This window comes from Capricornis sumatraensis, chromosome 1 (genome assembly GCF_032405125.1).
Source record: "Capricornis sumatraensis isolate serow.1 chromosome 1, serow.2, whole genome shotgun sequence".
NCBI classification, from domain to species: domain Eukaryota; kingdom Metazoa; phylum Chordata; class Mammalia; order Artiodactyla; family Bovidae; genus Capricornis; species Capricornis sumatraensis.
In genome coordinates this window covers 186,251,736-186,268,896 of record NC_091069.1, presented here as the reverse complement: position 1 = coordinate 186,268,896, position 17,161 = coordinate 186,251,736, and the positions used below count along the sequence as shown (strand labels likewise).

At 42.6% G+C, this 17,161-nt stretch overlaps 1 protein-coding gene across 1 annotated transcript; it reads left to right on the top strand.

Annotated features, from left to right (window-relative positions):
* Positions 1 to 1,510: 1,510 nt before the first annotated feature.
* On the top strand, positions 1,511 to 13,877 carry RTP4 (receptor transporter protein 4). The gene is made up of 2 exons (XM_068974428.1): positions 1,511 to 1,692; positions 11,803 to 13,877. The coding sequence occupies exons 1-2, from the start codon at positions 1,511 to 1,513 to the stop codon at positions 13,223 to 13,225; spliced, it is 1,605 nt and encodes a 534-aa protein (XP_068830529.1). The 3' UTR covers positions 13,226 to 13,877.
* The last annotated feature ends 3,284 nt before the right edge of the window (positions 13,878 to 17,161 follow it).

Sequence of the window (17,161 nt, the reverse complement as noted above, 5' to 3'; positions counted from 1 at the left end):
CCTCCCAAATAGAGCATGTTAAAATCTAGAAAGCCTGAGAAGACTTAGGGTGATCCTGTCTGGGACTTCCAAGGGTTGTAGTGGGATTTCCAAGGCCACAAGCATCCTGCTTATCTTAGCTCCCTCATTTGAACTGCAATCAGAGGGACAGAGCTTGCTTTCTGGGATCTCAGACTATTTTGAGTTAGAAGTGACTTTGTGGTTGTTGTTTAGTTGCTAACTCGTGTCTGACTCTTAGCGGCTGCATAGACTGTAGACTGCCAGGCTCCTTTGTCCAAGGGATTTCCCAGGCAAGAATACTGAAGTGGGTTGCCATTTCCTTCTCCAGGGGATCTTCCCAACCCAGGGATCAAACCCATGTCTCCTGCATTAGCAGGCAGATTCTTTACCACAGAGCCACCAGGGAAACCCAGAAGTGACTTTGACTTTATAGGTCATCCATTCCCAATACTTCACCCCAGGAATGGGAACTCTATCATGACATCCAAAGATGGCTCCCACTCCTGCTTGTATATTGCTTTGCATGATAACTTACACAGTGAAAGGAGGAGTTAAGAAATACTTTCATTTGTCCTACAGTCATGCTTCATGACCCAGGAAACCTCACTAGACCAAATCACTAGGTCAGGGTCTCAAGATGGTTCTTCCCACTGGTTCCAGGATTCCAACCTGGAATCCAAAACACCATCCTGAGCTCTCCTTGGGGAAGGAGGTGGCTGGAGACATTGCAGGTTAAGAGTCACAGAAGAATGAGTTCAAGATTATACTGCTTACTAGCTGGGTGGCTTTGAACAAAGTAACCCCCTAAACCTGGCTCTCTGTGCCACTCACCTGAAAGATACCAGGAATAATCCATCCTCCATTAAGGGACTATGGTGAGGACTCGTCAGGTACGTGAGAGACACCTTGGACACGTGCTCCCCTACATCGACCCCTACGCTCCAGTGTCTGCATGAGGGTGTGAGCACCTGTGGGGGTAGGAACTGCTTCTTAGTTGACGTTGCTTGTCCCAGTGCTGAGCATACTGCGCTGTGTGTGTGTGTGCTTAGTCACTCAGTTGTGTCTGACTGTTTGTGACCCCATGAACTGTAGCACACCAGGTTCCTTTGTCCATGGGGATTCTCCAGGCAAAAATACTGAAGTGGATTGCCATGGAATATTCCTGACCCAGGAATCGAGCTAGGGTCTCCTGCACTGTAGGTGAATTATTTCCCAGCTGAGCTACTAGAGAAGCCCGAGCATAGTGCTTTGCCTAATGTAAAAACAAGAGAAAAAAACAACTAACTAATAGGTACCTCCAGAATCCAGACCAGAGTTTTGTACTCAGACATCCCTTAGCAAGACCTGTTCACAAACTAGCTAATCCCTGCTGCCCCCTGTCCTCAGAACAAAAACTTGCTCTGTGTACTCAGACAGCCTGAAATGAAAGTCAGAAAAAAACAGCTGACGTGTGTTCTGAGAAACTGAAACTGATTTTCCTTCTTGCTAGAAACTGAAAGTTACTGTCAACATGGACACCAAGCCTCAGAGCAAGAGAATAGCTTTGGATATCAAAGAATGGGAGCAGACATTTCAAGAACTGATCTGTCAGGAGAAACCCCGGGCCAGATGGACCCTGAAGATGGATGGAAACCTTCGGCCAAACTGTGTGGCCCAGGGGTGGAGGCAATACCAGCAGAGAGGATTTGGCAGGTATGTGAGTCTGTCTAGCTATGGGCCTTTCTGGGCCAAGAGGCTCAGCTTGGCACCGATGAATTCTTTTGAGAGCTTTTAAGAAAGAATATGTGTCACCAGGTTGTTCATCCTTTTGCAGTTACAGAGTTTTTTAGTATGGAAATGACATGGTTCTAAGCCTCTATTTTGGCTTAATGGTAGGAAATTTCCTCTAGTAAGGTTTCTCCCCTAAATATTTTTGGAAATCCCCAGGGGATGAAATAAATCTGCCCCCCCATCCTCTCACCACCATTTATTCCAGACTGCCACTATATAGAGACTTCTGCTCTCTTTCTTCCCACCTCAGTCTGGACTGGCTTCTGCAGGCTGCAGCAGCTCTATAAGCCTAGTCCTGGTCAATACCAGCCTAGAACTGGGGCTTTCCTTTATGGCCCCAAGAACTGACTAAGGCCAGACTTTGACTATTACTATTTTTTTTTGATTTTTTTTTTTTTACTTTATTTTACTTTGCAATACTGTATTGGTTTTGCCATACATTGACATGAATCCACCATGGGTGTACATGCGTTCCCAAACATGAACCCCCCTCCCACCTCCCTCCCCATAACATCTCTCTGGGTCATCATCGTGCACCCACCCCAAGCATGCTGTATCCTGCGTCGGACATAGACTGGCAATTCGATTCTTACATGATAGTATACATGTTACAATGCCATTCTCCCAAATCATCCCACCCTCTCCCTCTCCCTCTGAGTCCAAAAGTCCATTATACACATCTGTCTTTTTTGCTGTCTTGCATACAGGGTCGTCATTGCCATCTTTCTAAATTCCATATATATGTGTTAGTATACTGTATTGGTGTTTTTCTTTCTGGCTTACTTCACTCTGTATAATCGGCTCCAGTTTCATCCATCTCATCAGAACTGATTCAAATGTATTCTTTTTAATGGCTGAGTAATACTCCATTGTGCATATGTACCACAGCTTTCTCATCCATTCATCTGCTGATGGACATCTAGGTTGTTTCCATGTCCCGGCTATCATAAACAGTGCTGCGATGAACATTGGGGTACATGTGTCTCTTTCGATTCTGGTTTCCTCGGTGTGTATGCCCAGCAGTGGGATTGCTGGGTCATAAGGTAGTTCTATTTGCAATTTTTAAAGGAATCTCCACACTATTCTCCAAAGTGGCTGTACTAGTTTGCATTCCCACCAACAGTGTAGGAGGGTTCCCTTTTCTCCACACCCTCTCCAGCATTTATTGCTTGCAGATTTTTGGATCGCAGACATTCTGACTGGTGTGAAGTGGTACCTCATTGTGGTCTTGATTTGCATTTCTCTGATAATGAGTGATGTTGAGCATCTTTTCATGTGTTTGTTAGCCATCCGTATTTCTTCTTTGGAGAAATGTCTATTTAGTTCTTTGGCCCATTTTTTGATTGGGTCATTTATTTTTCTGGAATTGAGCTGCATAAGTTGCTTGTACATTTTTGAGATGAGTTGTTTGTCAGTTGCTTCATTTGCTATTATTTTCTCCCATTCAGAAGGCTGTCTTTTCACTTTGCTTATATTTTCCTTTGTTGTGCAGAAGCTTTTAATTTTAATTAGATCCCATTTGTTTATTTTTGCTTTTATTTCCAGTATTCTGGGAGGTGGATCATAGAGGATCCTGCTGTGATTTATGTCGGAGAGTGTTTTGCCTATATTCTCCTCTAGGAGTTTTATAGTTTCTTGTCTTACATTTAGATCTTTAATCCATTTTGAGTTTATTTTTGTGTATGGTGTTAGAAAGTGATCTAGTTTCATTCTTTTACAAGTGGTTGACCAGTTTTCCCAGCACCACTTGTTAAAGAGATTGTCTTTACTCCATTGTATATTCTTGCCTCCTTTGTCAAAGATAAGGTGTCCATAGGTGTGTGGATTTATCTCTGGGCTTTCTATTTTGTTCCATTGATCTATATGTCTGTCTTTGTGCCAGTACCATACTGTTTTGATGACTGTGGCTTTGTAGTAGAGCCTGAAGTCAGGCAAGTTGATTCCTCCAGTTCCATTCCTCTTTCTCAAGATTGCTTTGGCTATTCTAGGTTTTTTGTATTTCCATACAAATCTTGAAATTATTTGTTCTAGTTCTGTGAAAAATATGGCTGGTAGCTTAATAGGGATTGCGTTGAATTTATAAATTGCTTTGGGTAGTATACTCATTTTCACTATATTGATTCTTCTGATCCATGAACATGGTATATTTCTCCATCTATTAGTGTCCTCTTTGATTTCTTTCACCAGCGTTTTATAGTTTTCTATGTATAGGTCTTTAGTTTCTTTAGGTAGATATATTCCTAAGTATTTTATTCTTTTTGTTGCAATGGTGAATGGAATTGTTTCCTTAATTTCTTTTTCTACTTTCTCATTATTAGTGTATAGGAATGCAAGGTATTTCTGTGTGTTGATTTTATTCCTGCAACTTTACTATGTTCATTGATTAGCTCTAGTAATTTTCTGGTGGAGTCTTTAGGGTTTTCTATGTAGAGGATCATGTCATCTGCAAACAGTGAAAGTTTTACTTCTTCTTTTCCAATTTGGATTCCTTTTATTTGTTTTTCTGCTCTGATTGCTGTGGCCAAAACTTCCAAAACTATGTTGAATAGTAGCGGTGAAAGTGGGCACCCTTGTCTTGTTCCTGACTTTAGGGGAAATGCTTTCAACTTTTCACCATTGAGGATAATGTTTGCTGTGGGTTTGTCATATATAGCTTTTATTATGTTGAGGTATGTTCCTTCTATTCCTGCTTTCTGGAGAGTTTTTATCATAAATGGATGTTGAATTTTGTCAAAGGCCTTCTCTGCATCTATTGAGATAATCATATGGTTTTTATTTTTCAATTTGTTAATGTGGTGAATTACATTGATTGGTTTGCGGATATTGAAGAATCCTTGCATCCCTGGGATAAAGCCCACTTGGTCATGGTGTATGATCTTTTTAATGTGTTGTTGGATTCTGATTGCTAGAATTTTGTTGAGGATTTTTGCATCTATGTTCATCAGTGATATTGGCCTGTAGTTTTCTTTTTTTGTAGTATCTTTGTCAGGTTTTGGTATCAGAGTGATGGTGGCCTCATAGAATGAGTTTGGAAGTTTACCTTCCTCTGCAATTTTCTGGAAGAGTTTGAGGAGGATAGGTGTTAGCTCTTCTCGAAATTTTTGGTAGAATTCAGCTGTGAAGCCGTCTGGACCTGGGCTTTTGTTTGCTGGAACATTTCTGATTACAGTTTCAATTCCCGTGCTTGTGAAGGGTCTGTTAAGATTTTCTATTTCTTCCTGGTTCAGTTTTGGAAAATTGTACTTTTCTAGGAATTTTTCCATTTCTTCCACGTTGTCCATTTTATTGGCATATAACTGCTGATAGTAGTCTCTTATGATCCTTTGTATTTCTGTGTTGTCTGTTATGATCTCTCCATTTTCATTTCTAATTTTATTGATTTGATTTTTCTCTTTGCTTCTTGATGAGTCTGGCTAATGGTTTGTCAATTTTATTTATCCTTTCAATGAACCAGCTTTTGGCTTTGTTGATTTTTGCTATGGTCTCTTTTGTTTCTTTTGCATTTATTTCTGCCCTAATTTTTAAGATTTCTTTCCTTCTACTAACTCTGGGGTTCTCCAATTCTTCCTTTTCTAGTTGCTTTAGGTGTAGAGTTAGGTTATTTATTTGACTTTTTTCTTGTTTCTTGAGGTATGCCTGTATTGCTATGAACTTTCCTCTTAGCACTGCTTTTATAGTGTCCCACAGGTTTTGGGTTGTTGTGTTTTCATTTTCATTAGTTTCTATGCATATTTTGATTTCTTTTTTGATTTCTTCTGTGATTTGTTGGTTATTCAGAAGTGTGTTGTTCAACCTCCATATGTTGGAATTTTTAATAGTTTTACTCCTGTAATTGAGATCTAATCTTAATGCATTATGTTCAGAAAAGATGCTTGGAATGATTTCGATTTTTTTGAATTTATCAAGTTTAGATTTATGGCCCAGGATGTGATCTATCCTGGAGAAGGTTCCATGAGCACTTGAGAAAAAGGTGAAATTCATTGTTTTGGGTGAAATGTCCTATAGATATCAATTAGGTCTAACTGGTCTAATGTATCATTTAAAGTCTGCATTTATTTGTTGATTTTCTGTTTAGTTGATCTGTCCATAGGTGTGAGTGGGGTATTAAAGTCTCCCACTATTATTGTGTTATTGTTGATTTCCCTTTTCATACTTGTTAGCGTTTGTCTTACATATTGTGGTGTTCCTATATTGGATGCATATATATTTATAATTGTTATATCTTCTTCTTGGATTGATCCTTTGATCATTATGTAGTGGCCTTCTTTGTCTCTTTTCACAGCCTTTGTTTTAAAGTCTATTTTATCGGATATGAGTATTGCCATTCCTGCTTTCTTTTGGTCTCTATTTGCGTGGTATATCTTTTTCCAGCCCTTCACTTTCAGTCTGTATGTGTCCCTTGTTTTGAGGTGGGTCTCTTGTAAGCAGCATATAGAGGGGTCTTGTTTTTGTATCCATTCGGCCAGTCTTTGTCTTTTGGTTGGGGCATTCAACCCATTTACGTTTAAGGTAATTATTGATAAGTATGATCCTGTTACCATTTATTTTATTGTTTTGGGTTCAGGTTTATACACCCTTTTTGTGTTTCCTGTCTAGAGAATATCCTTTAGCATTTGTTGGAGAGCTGGCTTGGTGGTGCTGAATTCTCTCAGCTTTTGCTTGTCTGTAAAGGTTTTGACTTCTCCTTCGTATTTGAATGAGATCCTTGCTGGGTACAGTAATCTGGGCTGTAGGTTATTGTCTTTCATCACTTTAAGTATGTCTTGCCATTCCCTCCTGTCCTGAAGAGTTTCTATTGAAAGATCAGCTGTTATCCTTATGGGAATCCCCTTGTGTGTTATTTGTTGTTTTTCCCTTGCTGCTTTTAATATTTGTTCTTTGTGTTTGATCTTTGTTAATTTGATTAATATGTGTCTTGGGGTGTTTCGCCTTGGGTTTATCCTATTTGGAACTCTCTGTGTTTCTTGGACTTGGGTGATTATTTCCTTCCCCATTTTAGGGAAGTTTTCAACTATTATCTCCTCAAGGATTTTCTCATGGTCTTTCTTTTTGTCTTCTTCTTCTGGGACTCCTATAGTTCGAATGTTGGAGCGTTTCATGTCATCCTGGAGATTTCTGAGATTGTCCTCATTTCTTTTAATTCGTTTTTCTTGTTTCCTCTCTGATTCATTTATTTCTACCATTCTATCTTCTATTTCACTAATCCTATCTTCTGCCTCCGTTATTCTGCTATTTGTTGCTTCCAGAGCGTTTCTGATCTCATTTATTGCATTATTCATTATATTTTGACTCTTTTTTATTTCTTCTAGGTCCTTGTTAAACCTTTCTTGCATCTTCTCAATCCTTGTCTCTAGGCTATTTATCTGTGATTCCATTTTGATTTCAAGATTTTGGATCATTTTCACTATCAATATTCAGAATTCTTTCTCAGGTAGATTCCCTACCTCTTCCTCTTTTGTTTGGTTTGGTGGGCAACCCTCCTGTTCCTTTATCTGCTGAGTATTCCTCTGTCTCTTCATCTTGATTATATTGCTGCGTTTGGGGTGGCCTTTTTATGTTCTGGTAATTTGTGGAGTTCTCTTTATTATGGAGCTTCCTCACTGTGGGTGGGGTTGTATCAGTGGCTTGTCTAGGTTTCAGGGAGGCTTGTGTTGGAGTTCTGGTGGGTGGAGCTGGGTTTCTTCTCTCTGGAGTGCAGTGGAGTGATCAGTAATGGGTTATGAGACGTCAAAGGTTTTGGAGTAACTTTGAGCTGCCTGTATATTGAAGTTCAGGGGTGTGTTCCTGTGTTGCTGGAGAATTTGTGTGGTATGTCTTGTTCTGGAACTTGTTGGTCCTTGGGTGGAGCTTGGTTTCAGTGTAGGTATGGAGGCATTTGATGAGCTCCTATTACTTAATGTTCCCTGAATTCAGGAGTTCTCTGATGTTTTCAGGCTTTGGACTTAAGCCTCCTGCTTCTGGTTTTCAGTTTTATTTTTACAGTAGCCTCTAGACTTCTCCATCTATACAGCACCGATGATAAAACATCTAGGTTAAAGATGAAAAGTTTCTCCACATTGAGGGACACCCAGAGAGGTTCACTGAGTTATAAGGAGAAGAGAAGAGGGAGGGGGTAGTTAGAGGTGACTGGAATGAGATGCGGTGAGATCAAAAGAGGAGAGAGCAAGCTAGCCAGTAGTCACTTCCTTATGTGCGCTCCATAGTCTGGACCACTCAGAGGTATTTACGGAGTTATACAGGGAAGAGGAGAGGGAGGAAGTAGACAGAGGTGGCCAGGAGGATAAGAGCGAGGAATGAGAAGGAGAGAGACAAATCCTGCCAGTAACCAGTTCCTTAGGTGTTCTCCACCATCTGGAACACACAGAGATTCACAGAGTTGGATAGAGAAGAGATGGGGGAGAAAAGAGACAGAGGCCACCTGGTGGAGAAAAAGGAGAGTCCAAAGGAGGAGAGAGTGGTCAAGCCTGTAATCTCGCTCTCAGGTAAACTTGGGTAGTGAAGTTTGGGTTTTTAAATGTACAAAATTGACAACAAAAACCGAAGAGCAAAGATTAAAAATCTAGAGAAGAGGTTGGAGTTTCAAAAATACAATATTAAAGAAAAGAAGCAAAAGGAAAAAGGAAAAAAGAAAAAAAAAGCCACAAGAATTATTTAAAAAAAAAAAAAAAAAAACGCCAATAACCACCCAAAGACTATATATGGTGTTTGCCTTAAAAAAAAAAAAGTCTTTTTTTGAATATTAATAATAGGTTCTAGAAATAAAAATTAGAGGAGAAATAGAAGACTTAACTATTAAAAAAAAAGTCAGAAAAAAGAAAAAAAAAAAAGGAATGATTTTTAAAATAGTAAAAATATATCTGGCCCTTCTCTGATGTTGTGGGCATTGTGGGGTCACTTCCAAGGCGGTTCCCTCTGTTTAACTTCTTCTTTATGCTGGTGTTTTAGGCTCACTAGTTCAGTCGCGCTGTGGGGAGGGGGGATGCTGCAAACAAATAGCGCTGTCGTGTGCACACAGTGTCTCAGCCCTGCTGGACCTGTCCCTTCTCGTGGCGTACAAACTGCTCCGGCTCTATGATGCTCAGCCGGGAACCGTCTGAGGCCGGCCCTCGGCTGCGTGCACTTCCCCGGTCTAAGCCGCTCAGGTTCGGCGCTCAGGTAGCCCTCAGAGGCACAGATTCGGTTGGGACTGCGTTTTGTGCCCTTCCCGGGTCCGAGTAGCTCAGGAGTTTGGCGAGCGCGATAGCTGCGACTTGTCGCCTTTTCTGCCTCTGCTGCTCAGTTTTCTGGGTGGACCACTGGCGCCCCTTGTGAGGCAGATGATGACTCTCCAGCACCCCCAGAAGTCTTAGCAAAGAAGCCTGCTTGCAGTTTGGTAAGTGGAGTCTCTCCGGGTCTGTAGTTGCCCCTTTCCAGCCCTTAGGGCTCTGGCTGCCGGTCCCCAGCGGGGGATGGTCTGCAGCCGGCTTTTTCCGTTCCGTCCTTTGTTCTGTGCTCAGCCCTGGAGGTGTCTTATGTTCGAGCTTTTCGCGTGGTAGCTATCCCACAGTCTGGTTTGCTAGCCCAAGTTAGATCATTCTGGTTGCGTGTGGGGCATTCCTGCCTGATTCTTACAAAGCACTGCAGCCCGCACCTCCCGCGCCTCCCCGCCCTGCCCCCACTTCCCAGTGGCGGATGCAGGCGTCTGTGCTGCTTTTCCGCTGGGGGAGTTACTGTTGGGCTTGTAATCTCTTGGTTTTAATTATTTCTTTATTTTTCCCTTCCTGTTATGTTGCCCTCTGTGTTTCCAAGGCTCGCCACAGGCTCAGCAGGGAGAGTGTTTCCTGGTGTTTGGAAACCTCTCTTCTTAAAATTCCCTTCCCGGGACGGGCTTCCCTTCCCGGGACGGGCTTCCCTTCCCGGGACGGAGCTCCCTCCCCACCTCCTTTGTCTCCTTTTTCATCTTTTATATTTTTTCCTACCTGTTTTTGAAGACAATGGTCTGCTTTTCTGGTTGCCTGATGTCCTCTGCCAGCCTACAGAAGTTGTTTTGTGGAGTTTGCTCAGTGTTGAAATGTTCTTTTGAGGAATTTGTGAGTGAGAAAGTGGTCTTCACGTCCTATTCCTCTGCCATCTTAGGACCGCCCCCTGACTATTACTATTAATGGCTTTGAATATTACTTTACTGAAGACCTGAAGAGGGATTGGTGCTGCAAGAAATTAAAACCTGGTTCTTAATGTCCCTAAACACTGCCCCTCCCTTATTGACTGTCTCCCTCTTTCACTTCCAGTGAGACTTCAAGTTTCAGAAATCAGCCTCCTTGCCCATGCAGGAGGGTGAGAAATGCTGATTTGGACAGTCAAGTCTACTTTTTTATATGGCATGCAGGGACCTTCACTTCAACTGTTATATTTCTTCCTGGCCTGCTCCTAGCTCACCTCAGATGTCCTCTCTTCCCTTCCTTATGGGTTATTAGCCATGACACACATTTCAAGACTTCTATACCCTTGTCCATGATGTTCTGCCTATTCAGCAGGCCCTTTCCTTCCTGCATCCCTATTTACTCCTCAAGGAATAACTCAAGTGCCCTGAAATTCCTAGACAGAGTAAGTGTTCTTTCTTCTCCATTCTCATAAGACAACGAATAGTTCTCTCTCTCTATATATATATATAATGTATATATACAATGTATATATGTATATATAATATAAACTATTGACTTGAGTCTATATATATATGTTGGTAACATATTTATAAATAGCTTGTTCATATTTTACATATTACAGGACACGTATATACTTATATATAAATTATTTTTAGCTGCAGAGCATATTGTTACAGAAAACCTCCTGGGGCTCTACAGAACACAGTTTTCAAGCCATTGGCTAGAGCCCATGCGGCAGTTATTCTGCTCTGCTTGGAACCTAGTGTACTAGGTAAGTCTCTCTTTGCACCAGCCAGAGTGCTTGGAGGGACTCATGATGTCTTTAATCACTTTGGCGCTCTCCCAAATGAACAGGTGCTTCTCTTGTTCAGATGAATTGACCTGATAGTCATTCCAAGATGGGAAAAGCAACCTACCAACATAGTTTTAGAAAAATATTAACCAGTATTTAAAAAATACTTTGTAGTTTACAAAATGCTTTCACATATTCTCATTTAGTCTCATGACAATCTAACTCTTGAATAGTTTTCCCTTTTTGAATATAAAAAATGAGGCTTAGAGAAGTGCTTTTTTAATATAAACCATGGGCTTCCCAGATGGCTCAGTGGTAAAGAAGCTCCTGCCAAGCAGGAGGCACAGATTTGACCCTTGAGTTGTGAAGATCCCCTGGAGAAGGAAATGGCAACCCACTCCAGTATTCTTGCCTGGGAAATCCCATGGACGGAGCAGCCTGGTGGGTTACAGTCCATTGGCTTGCAAAAGTAAGACACGGCTTAGCAACTAAAGAACAACAACAATGTAAATTACTGACTTGAGTCTCCAACTCAAGTATTGTGCTTCCAGGTTCTAAGTGACGTAGAAAACAAACCCCATTGCTCAATAGAGGCAATGTGGTATAGTAGATAGAGAACAGCTTGGGACTGGAAGCATGGCTCTACCATTTAAATTTGTGAGTCCCTTAGGCAAGTCATGTATCATTTTATGATTCAGTTTCCTTATCTGGATATTGGGATCAATAATGCCTACCTAAGAGGGATGCTGTAAAGATGAAATGGGATAATACTGTAAGCATTGCTTCAGAATAGGTACTCTATGAGTTCTCTGTGACCTTCTGAAGACCACATTTCACTGGAAAATGGCAGAAATGTTTTTCCCTCTGAGACATTCAGAAATGTTTTACTGGCAAAGAGGCAGACTTGGGACCACATCTGGGTGGGAGTTCAGTGGGCCACAGGAAGAAGCTTTATTAGAAACACAGTCCCTCTCATTCTTATGAAATTGTCAATATCGCATGCCCTTTTCCAAGCTGAAAGGGTTCTCAGAGACCAGGCCAGGCCCGTTGCCCTCAGGTCATCAGCAGCTGATGGTACAACGATCTGTCTGTCTGCAGGTTTCAGTGTTCCTCGTGCCGTCGAAGCTGGGCTTCCGCCCAAGTGCAGATACTATGCCACATGTACCTGGAGAGCCAGAAATCCACGGGCAAGGTGCTCGTGCGGATCTTTGGACAGAGGTGCAAGAAGTGCTTCCAGTCTCAGTTTGAGAAGCCTGATTTCTCCCCAGAAAGCAGCCAGAGGATTCTGAAAAACCTGGTGCAGCGTGTTCTGGAGAAATTCTACAGAAATGGTATCAGGAAGGTTTCGGAGATACCTGTGAAACCGGAAGTACCTTTGGATGGGTCCCATGACAAGGCCAATTGTGAAGCATGCATTCTGGGCTACTGTGGACTGAACTTAGAAAACTGCATGACAGGGCCAGGAAAATCCTCTCTCTGCTACATGAACACTGGGAATTCCTCTCCTCACAATGGTGACGAGTGTGGCCAAAACCGATCTAGGAACCACTCAGCAGCGGGGAGTGGGTATTCTGAAACCCTTATAGGCTCAGGGCCCAGCCATGTCACTGCTGGGATCCAAGTGCCTGGGACAGGCCCTCAGCCTAAACGGGAGATGGGCCAGCTATTCACACCAGGGGGAGATCGACAGGTGGCACGGGCAACCGGCCCACAGCCCATCCAAGTAGCAAGATCACTTCCCCCAGGGTGGACCGATCCATGGCCCAATCAAGCAGTAGGCCCACTACCTGCAGGGGATGCATATTCACAGTCTACACTGAGGAGAGGACCACAGGCCCCCCGGATGACGTACTCTCAGGCTATAAGGATGTCAGGCCAGCGGTCAACACAGGATGCACAAGCCACACAAGGGGCACAGCTTCAGGCCACAAAGACGACAGAACCACAGCCCACCAGAGGGACAATGCCAAGGGCCACATCAAGGTCAGACAGTCAGGCTAAAGCGAGGGCAGGCCCCCCACCACAGGGGTCAAGCTCACAGCCTGTACAGGGGGCAATCTCAAAGGCCACAACAGGGTCAGACATTGAGGCTACAGGGAAGGCAGGCCCCCTACCACAGGGGTCAAGCTCACAGCCCACACGAGAGGCAAACCCAAAGGCCACATCAGGGTCAGACAGTGAGGCTACAGGGAAGGCAGGCCCCCCAGCACAGGGGTCAAGCTCACAGCCTGCACAGGAGGCAATCCCAAAGGCCACAGTAGGGTCAGACACTGAGGCTACAAGGAGGGCAGGTCCCCCAGTGGGGTCAAGTGCACAGCCCACATGGCCACATGTAGGACCTTCGTGTGGAAGTCAAGCTGCCTGGGGCAGGGAGGAGAGGTGGTCACCTGGAGGGTCTGCTTCAAACAGCTTTTACAGATTACCTCCCTCAAATGATTTCCGTAACCAGGAGCAGCTCTTCAGGTGGGGCTATGCCTGTGTTTTTGCTCTGTTTACCTTTCTGGTGTCTAAATACTTATGAATAGAATGATAAAAAAAAAAAAAAAAGAGCTGTCTTCTCTTGTCTTACTTCCATGGTAGTCAGTGAACTGGCTGCCATTTTAATATGACAAAATTTGCTCTGGGACCAATGCAGGGTCAAGTTTAGAGAATAACCAATGGTTCCTGGACCTCCTCTGTAGGTAGTTCAAAACATGACCCAGGGAATGCAAATTGATTCAGCTACTATAAAGAATACTATGGAGATTCCTTTTAGAAAACTAAAAGCTATCATATGACCCAGTAATCCCACTACTAGGCATATACCCTTAGGAAACCATAATTGAAAAACACACTTGTATCCCAATGTTCCTTGCAGCATTATTTACAACAGCTGGGACATGGAGCAACCTAGATGTCCATCGGCAGATGAATGGACAAAGAAATTGTGGTACATATACACAGTGGACTATTAGCTACAGAAAGGAATGCATCTGAATCAGTTCTAATGAGGTGGATGAAAATAGAGCCTATTATACAGAGTAAAGTACATCAGAAAGACAAATACTCTATATTAACACATATATACAGTATATATGGAATCTAGAAAGATGGTACTGATGATCCTATTTGCAGGGTAGCAAAAGAGACGCAGAAATAAAGGACAGACTTGGGGTCACAGTGGGGGAGGGAGAGGGTGGGATGACTTAAGAGAGTAGTGCTGAAACACATACATTACCACATGCAAAACAGACAGTCAGTGGGAATTTGCTGGATGATGCAAGGAACCCAAACCAGGTGCTCTGTGACAACCTAGAGGGGTGGGATGGGGAGGGAGGTGGGAGGGAGTTTTAAGAGGGAAGGGACGTATGTATACCTATGGCCGACTCATGTTTATGTATGGCAGAAATTATCACACTATTGTAATTATCCTCCAAATTAAAAAAGTGACCTCACAGATAATGGAACCGATAATATTTGTTAAATCATTAAAACATTTTTGCTGGTGCATTCACTCATTCATTGATATCAATATATATAGACCATATCTTAACTAGAACTGAGGGTCCTGAGTTTCATCAGAAAATTATTGTAGTACATTGAATAATGGTTCCCCCAAATGTCTATGTCCTAATCTCCAGAACCTGTAATATGTTACTTTACAGGGCTAAAGGGACTTTTCAGATGTGATTAATTTTAAGGATCTTGAGATGAGGAGATTATTCTATATTATCCAGATGGGCCAAGTGTAATCACATGGGTCCTAATAGGAGGGAGGCAGGAGGGTCAAGGGGCTTCCCAAGTAGCACTAGTGGTAAAGAACCCACCTGCCAATGCAGGAGACATAAGAGATGCAGGTTCAATTCCTCTTGTCAGGAAGATCCCCTGAAGGAGGGCATGGCAACCCACTCCAATATTCTTGCCTAGAGAATACCATGGACAGAGAAGTCTGGTGGGATGTGGTCCACAGTGTCACAAAGGGTTGGACACAACTGAAGTGACTTAGCAGGTGGTACACACGCACAAGTCGGTCAAAGTCAGAAAAAGGAAATGTAACTGTAGAACTAGAGGTTGAAGTGATGTGTTCTGAAGGTGGAGAAAGACATCACAAGCTAAGAAATGCATGCAGCCTTTAAAAGCTCATACAGGCAAAGAAATACATTTTCCTCTGGAGCATCCAGAAGGATGTTCAGTTGACATGTGACTTTAGTTAAGTGAGACTGATTTTAGACTTTTAACCTCCAAAACCATAACATAGTAAATTTGTGCTGTTTTTGAGACCCTAAATTCATGGCAATTTGTTATAGCAGTAACAGGAAGTTGACATCACTGCAGGGATCAGGCAATTATGGTTTAGCATATTGATATGCTTTAGCTTTAACAACAACATCAAAGATCATAGATTAGAAATATTGTCATACCTATCTCCTCTTGTTCTTTTTTTCTCCTACTTAAACTAACTCAAATATTCCCATCCCATCCCATAGAGATTTTCTCAAGAGTCATCAAATCAAAAGGTATTGTTTAGAATGGAGATATTTGGGTGGGCTTAAGTAGTCTGGTGACCCTCAAGGAGGCTACCTATCCTTCTTGCTTTGGATGGGAAGTATGTAAGAACTTGCCAATCCTGAGATCTTGTGATGCATAGCTACATCTTTCTTTCTCTATTTCCATCTGCATGTTAGGCATTTTTACATGGCTCTCAAACTGCCATCTCTACATTCCCACTTTCAAAATCAAGCTCATCAGCATCTCTGTTTTCTTGTTCCAATTTGCCTCAGTCACTCAAGCATATCACCTGAGAGTCATCTTTACCTTCTCCTCCCTGTCACCAATGCTTATTATCCCTTATTTTGTCAAGTTGCTCCCAGCTCTTCCACCATGTTTCCCTATCAACCCCTCTCCTCAACCAGGTCAGGGACTTGGATTATTGAGTTACTGAGATTTGGATTTTACCTCATAGGCAGTGGGGAGTCATTGCAAACATTTGAGAATATGGGCAATTAGAGTAGAATAACATTTTAGAAATATTATATCTTTCTGGAAAAGAATGGAGTATAGGATAGAAACAGTGAGGAGTCTGGCTTGAAATAAGAGAGTAGTAACCCAGGACAGGTGGGTCATGGTGGAGAGGTCTGACAGAATGTGGTCCACTGGAGAAGGGAATGGCAAACCACTTCAGTATTCTTGCCTTGAGAACCCCATGAACAGTATGATAAGGCAAAATGATAGGATACTGAATGAGGAAATCCCCAGGTCAGTAGGGGCCCAATATGCTACTGGATATCAGTGGCGAACTAACTCCAGAAAGAATGAAAGGATGGAGCTAACGCAAAAACAATACCCAGTTGTGGATGTAACTGGTGATAAAAGCAAGGTCCGATGTCTAAAGAGCAATATTGCATAGGAACCTGGATTGTCAGCTGCATGAATCAAGGCAAATTGGAAGTGGTCAAACAGGAGTGAATGTCGACATTCTAAGAATCAGTGAACTAAAATGGACTGGAATGGGTGAATTTAACTCAGATGACCATTATATGTACTACTGCGGGCAGGAATCCCTTAGAAGAAATGGAGTAGCCATCATGGTCAATGAAAGAGTCCGAAATGCAGTTCAGTTCAGTTCAGTCACTCAGTCGTGTCCGACTCTTTGCGACCCCATGAGTTGCAGCACACCAGGCCTCCCTGTCCATCACCATCTTCCAGAGTTCACTCAAACTCATGTCCATTGAGTCGGTGATGCCATCCAGCCATCTCATTCTCTGTCATCCCCTTCTCCTCCTGCCCCCAATCCCTCCCAGCATCAGAGTCTTTTCCAATGAGTCAACTCGTCGCATGAGGTGGCCAAAGTATTGGAGTTTCAGCTTTAGCATCAGTCCTGCTAAAGAACTTCCAGGACTGATCTCCTTTAGAATGGACTGGTTGGATCTCCTTGCAGTCCAAGGAACTCTCAAGAGTCTTCTCCAACAACATGGGTCAAAGTCATCAATTCTTCGGCGCTCAGCTTTCTTCACAGTCCAACTCTCGCATCCATACATGACCACTGGAAAAACCATAGCCTTGACTAAACGGACCTTTGTTGGCAAAGTAATGTCTCTGCTTTTGAATATGCTATCTAGGTTGGTCATAACTTTCCTTCCAAGGAGTAAGTGTCTTTTAATTTCATGGCTGCAATCACCATCTGCAGTGATTTTGGAGCCCAAAAAGATAAAATCTGACACTTTCCACTGTTTCCCCATCTATTTCCCATGAAGTGATGGGACTGTATGCCATGATCTTCGTTTTTGGAATGCTGAGCTTTAAGCCAACTTTTTCACTCTCCTCTTTCACTTCCATCTAGAGGTTTTTTTTTTTTTTTAGTTCCTCTTAACTTTCTGCCATAAAGGTGGTGTCATCTGCATATCTGAGGTTATTGATATTTCTCCTGGCAATCTTGATTCCAGCTTGTGCCTCTTCCAGCCCATCATTTCTCATGATG

Excerpts from the sequence above, each read along its gene's own strand:
- RTP4 (XM_068974428.1), top strand. The coding sequence starts at position 1,511 with ATGGACACCAAGCCTCAGAGCAAGAGAATAGCTTTGGATATCAAAGAA. Across the intron at positions 1,693-11,802 it reads CAGCAGAGAGGATTTGGCAG|GTTTCAGTGTTCCTCGTGCC; the intron begins GTATGTGAGTCT and ends GTCTGTCTGCAG.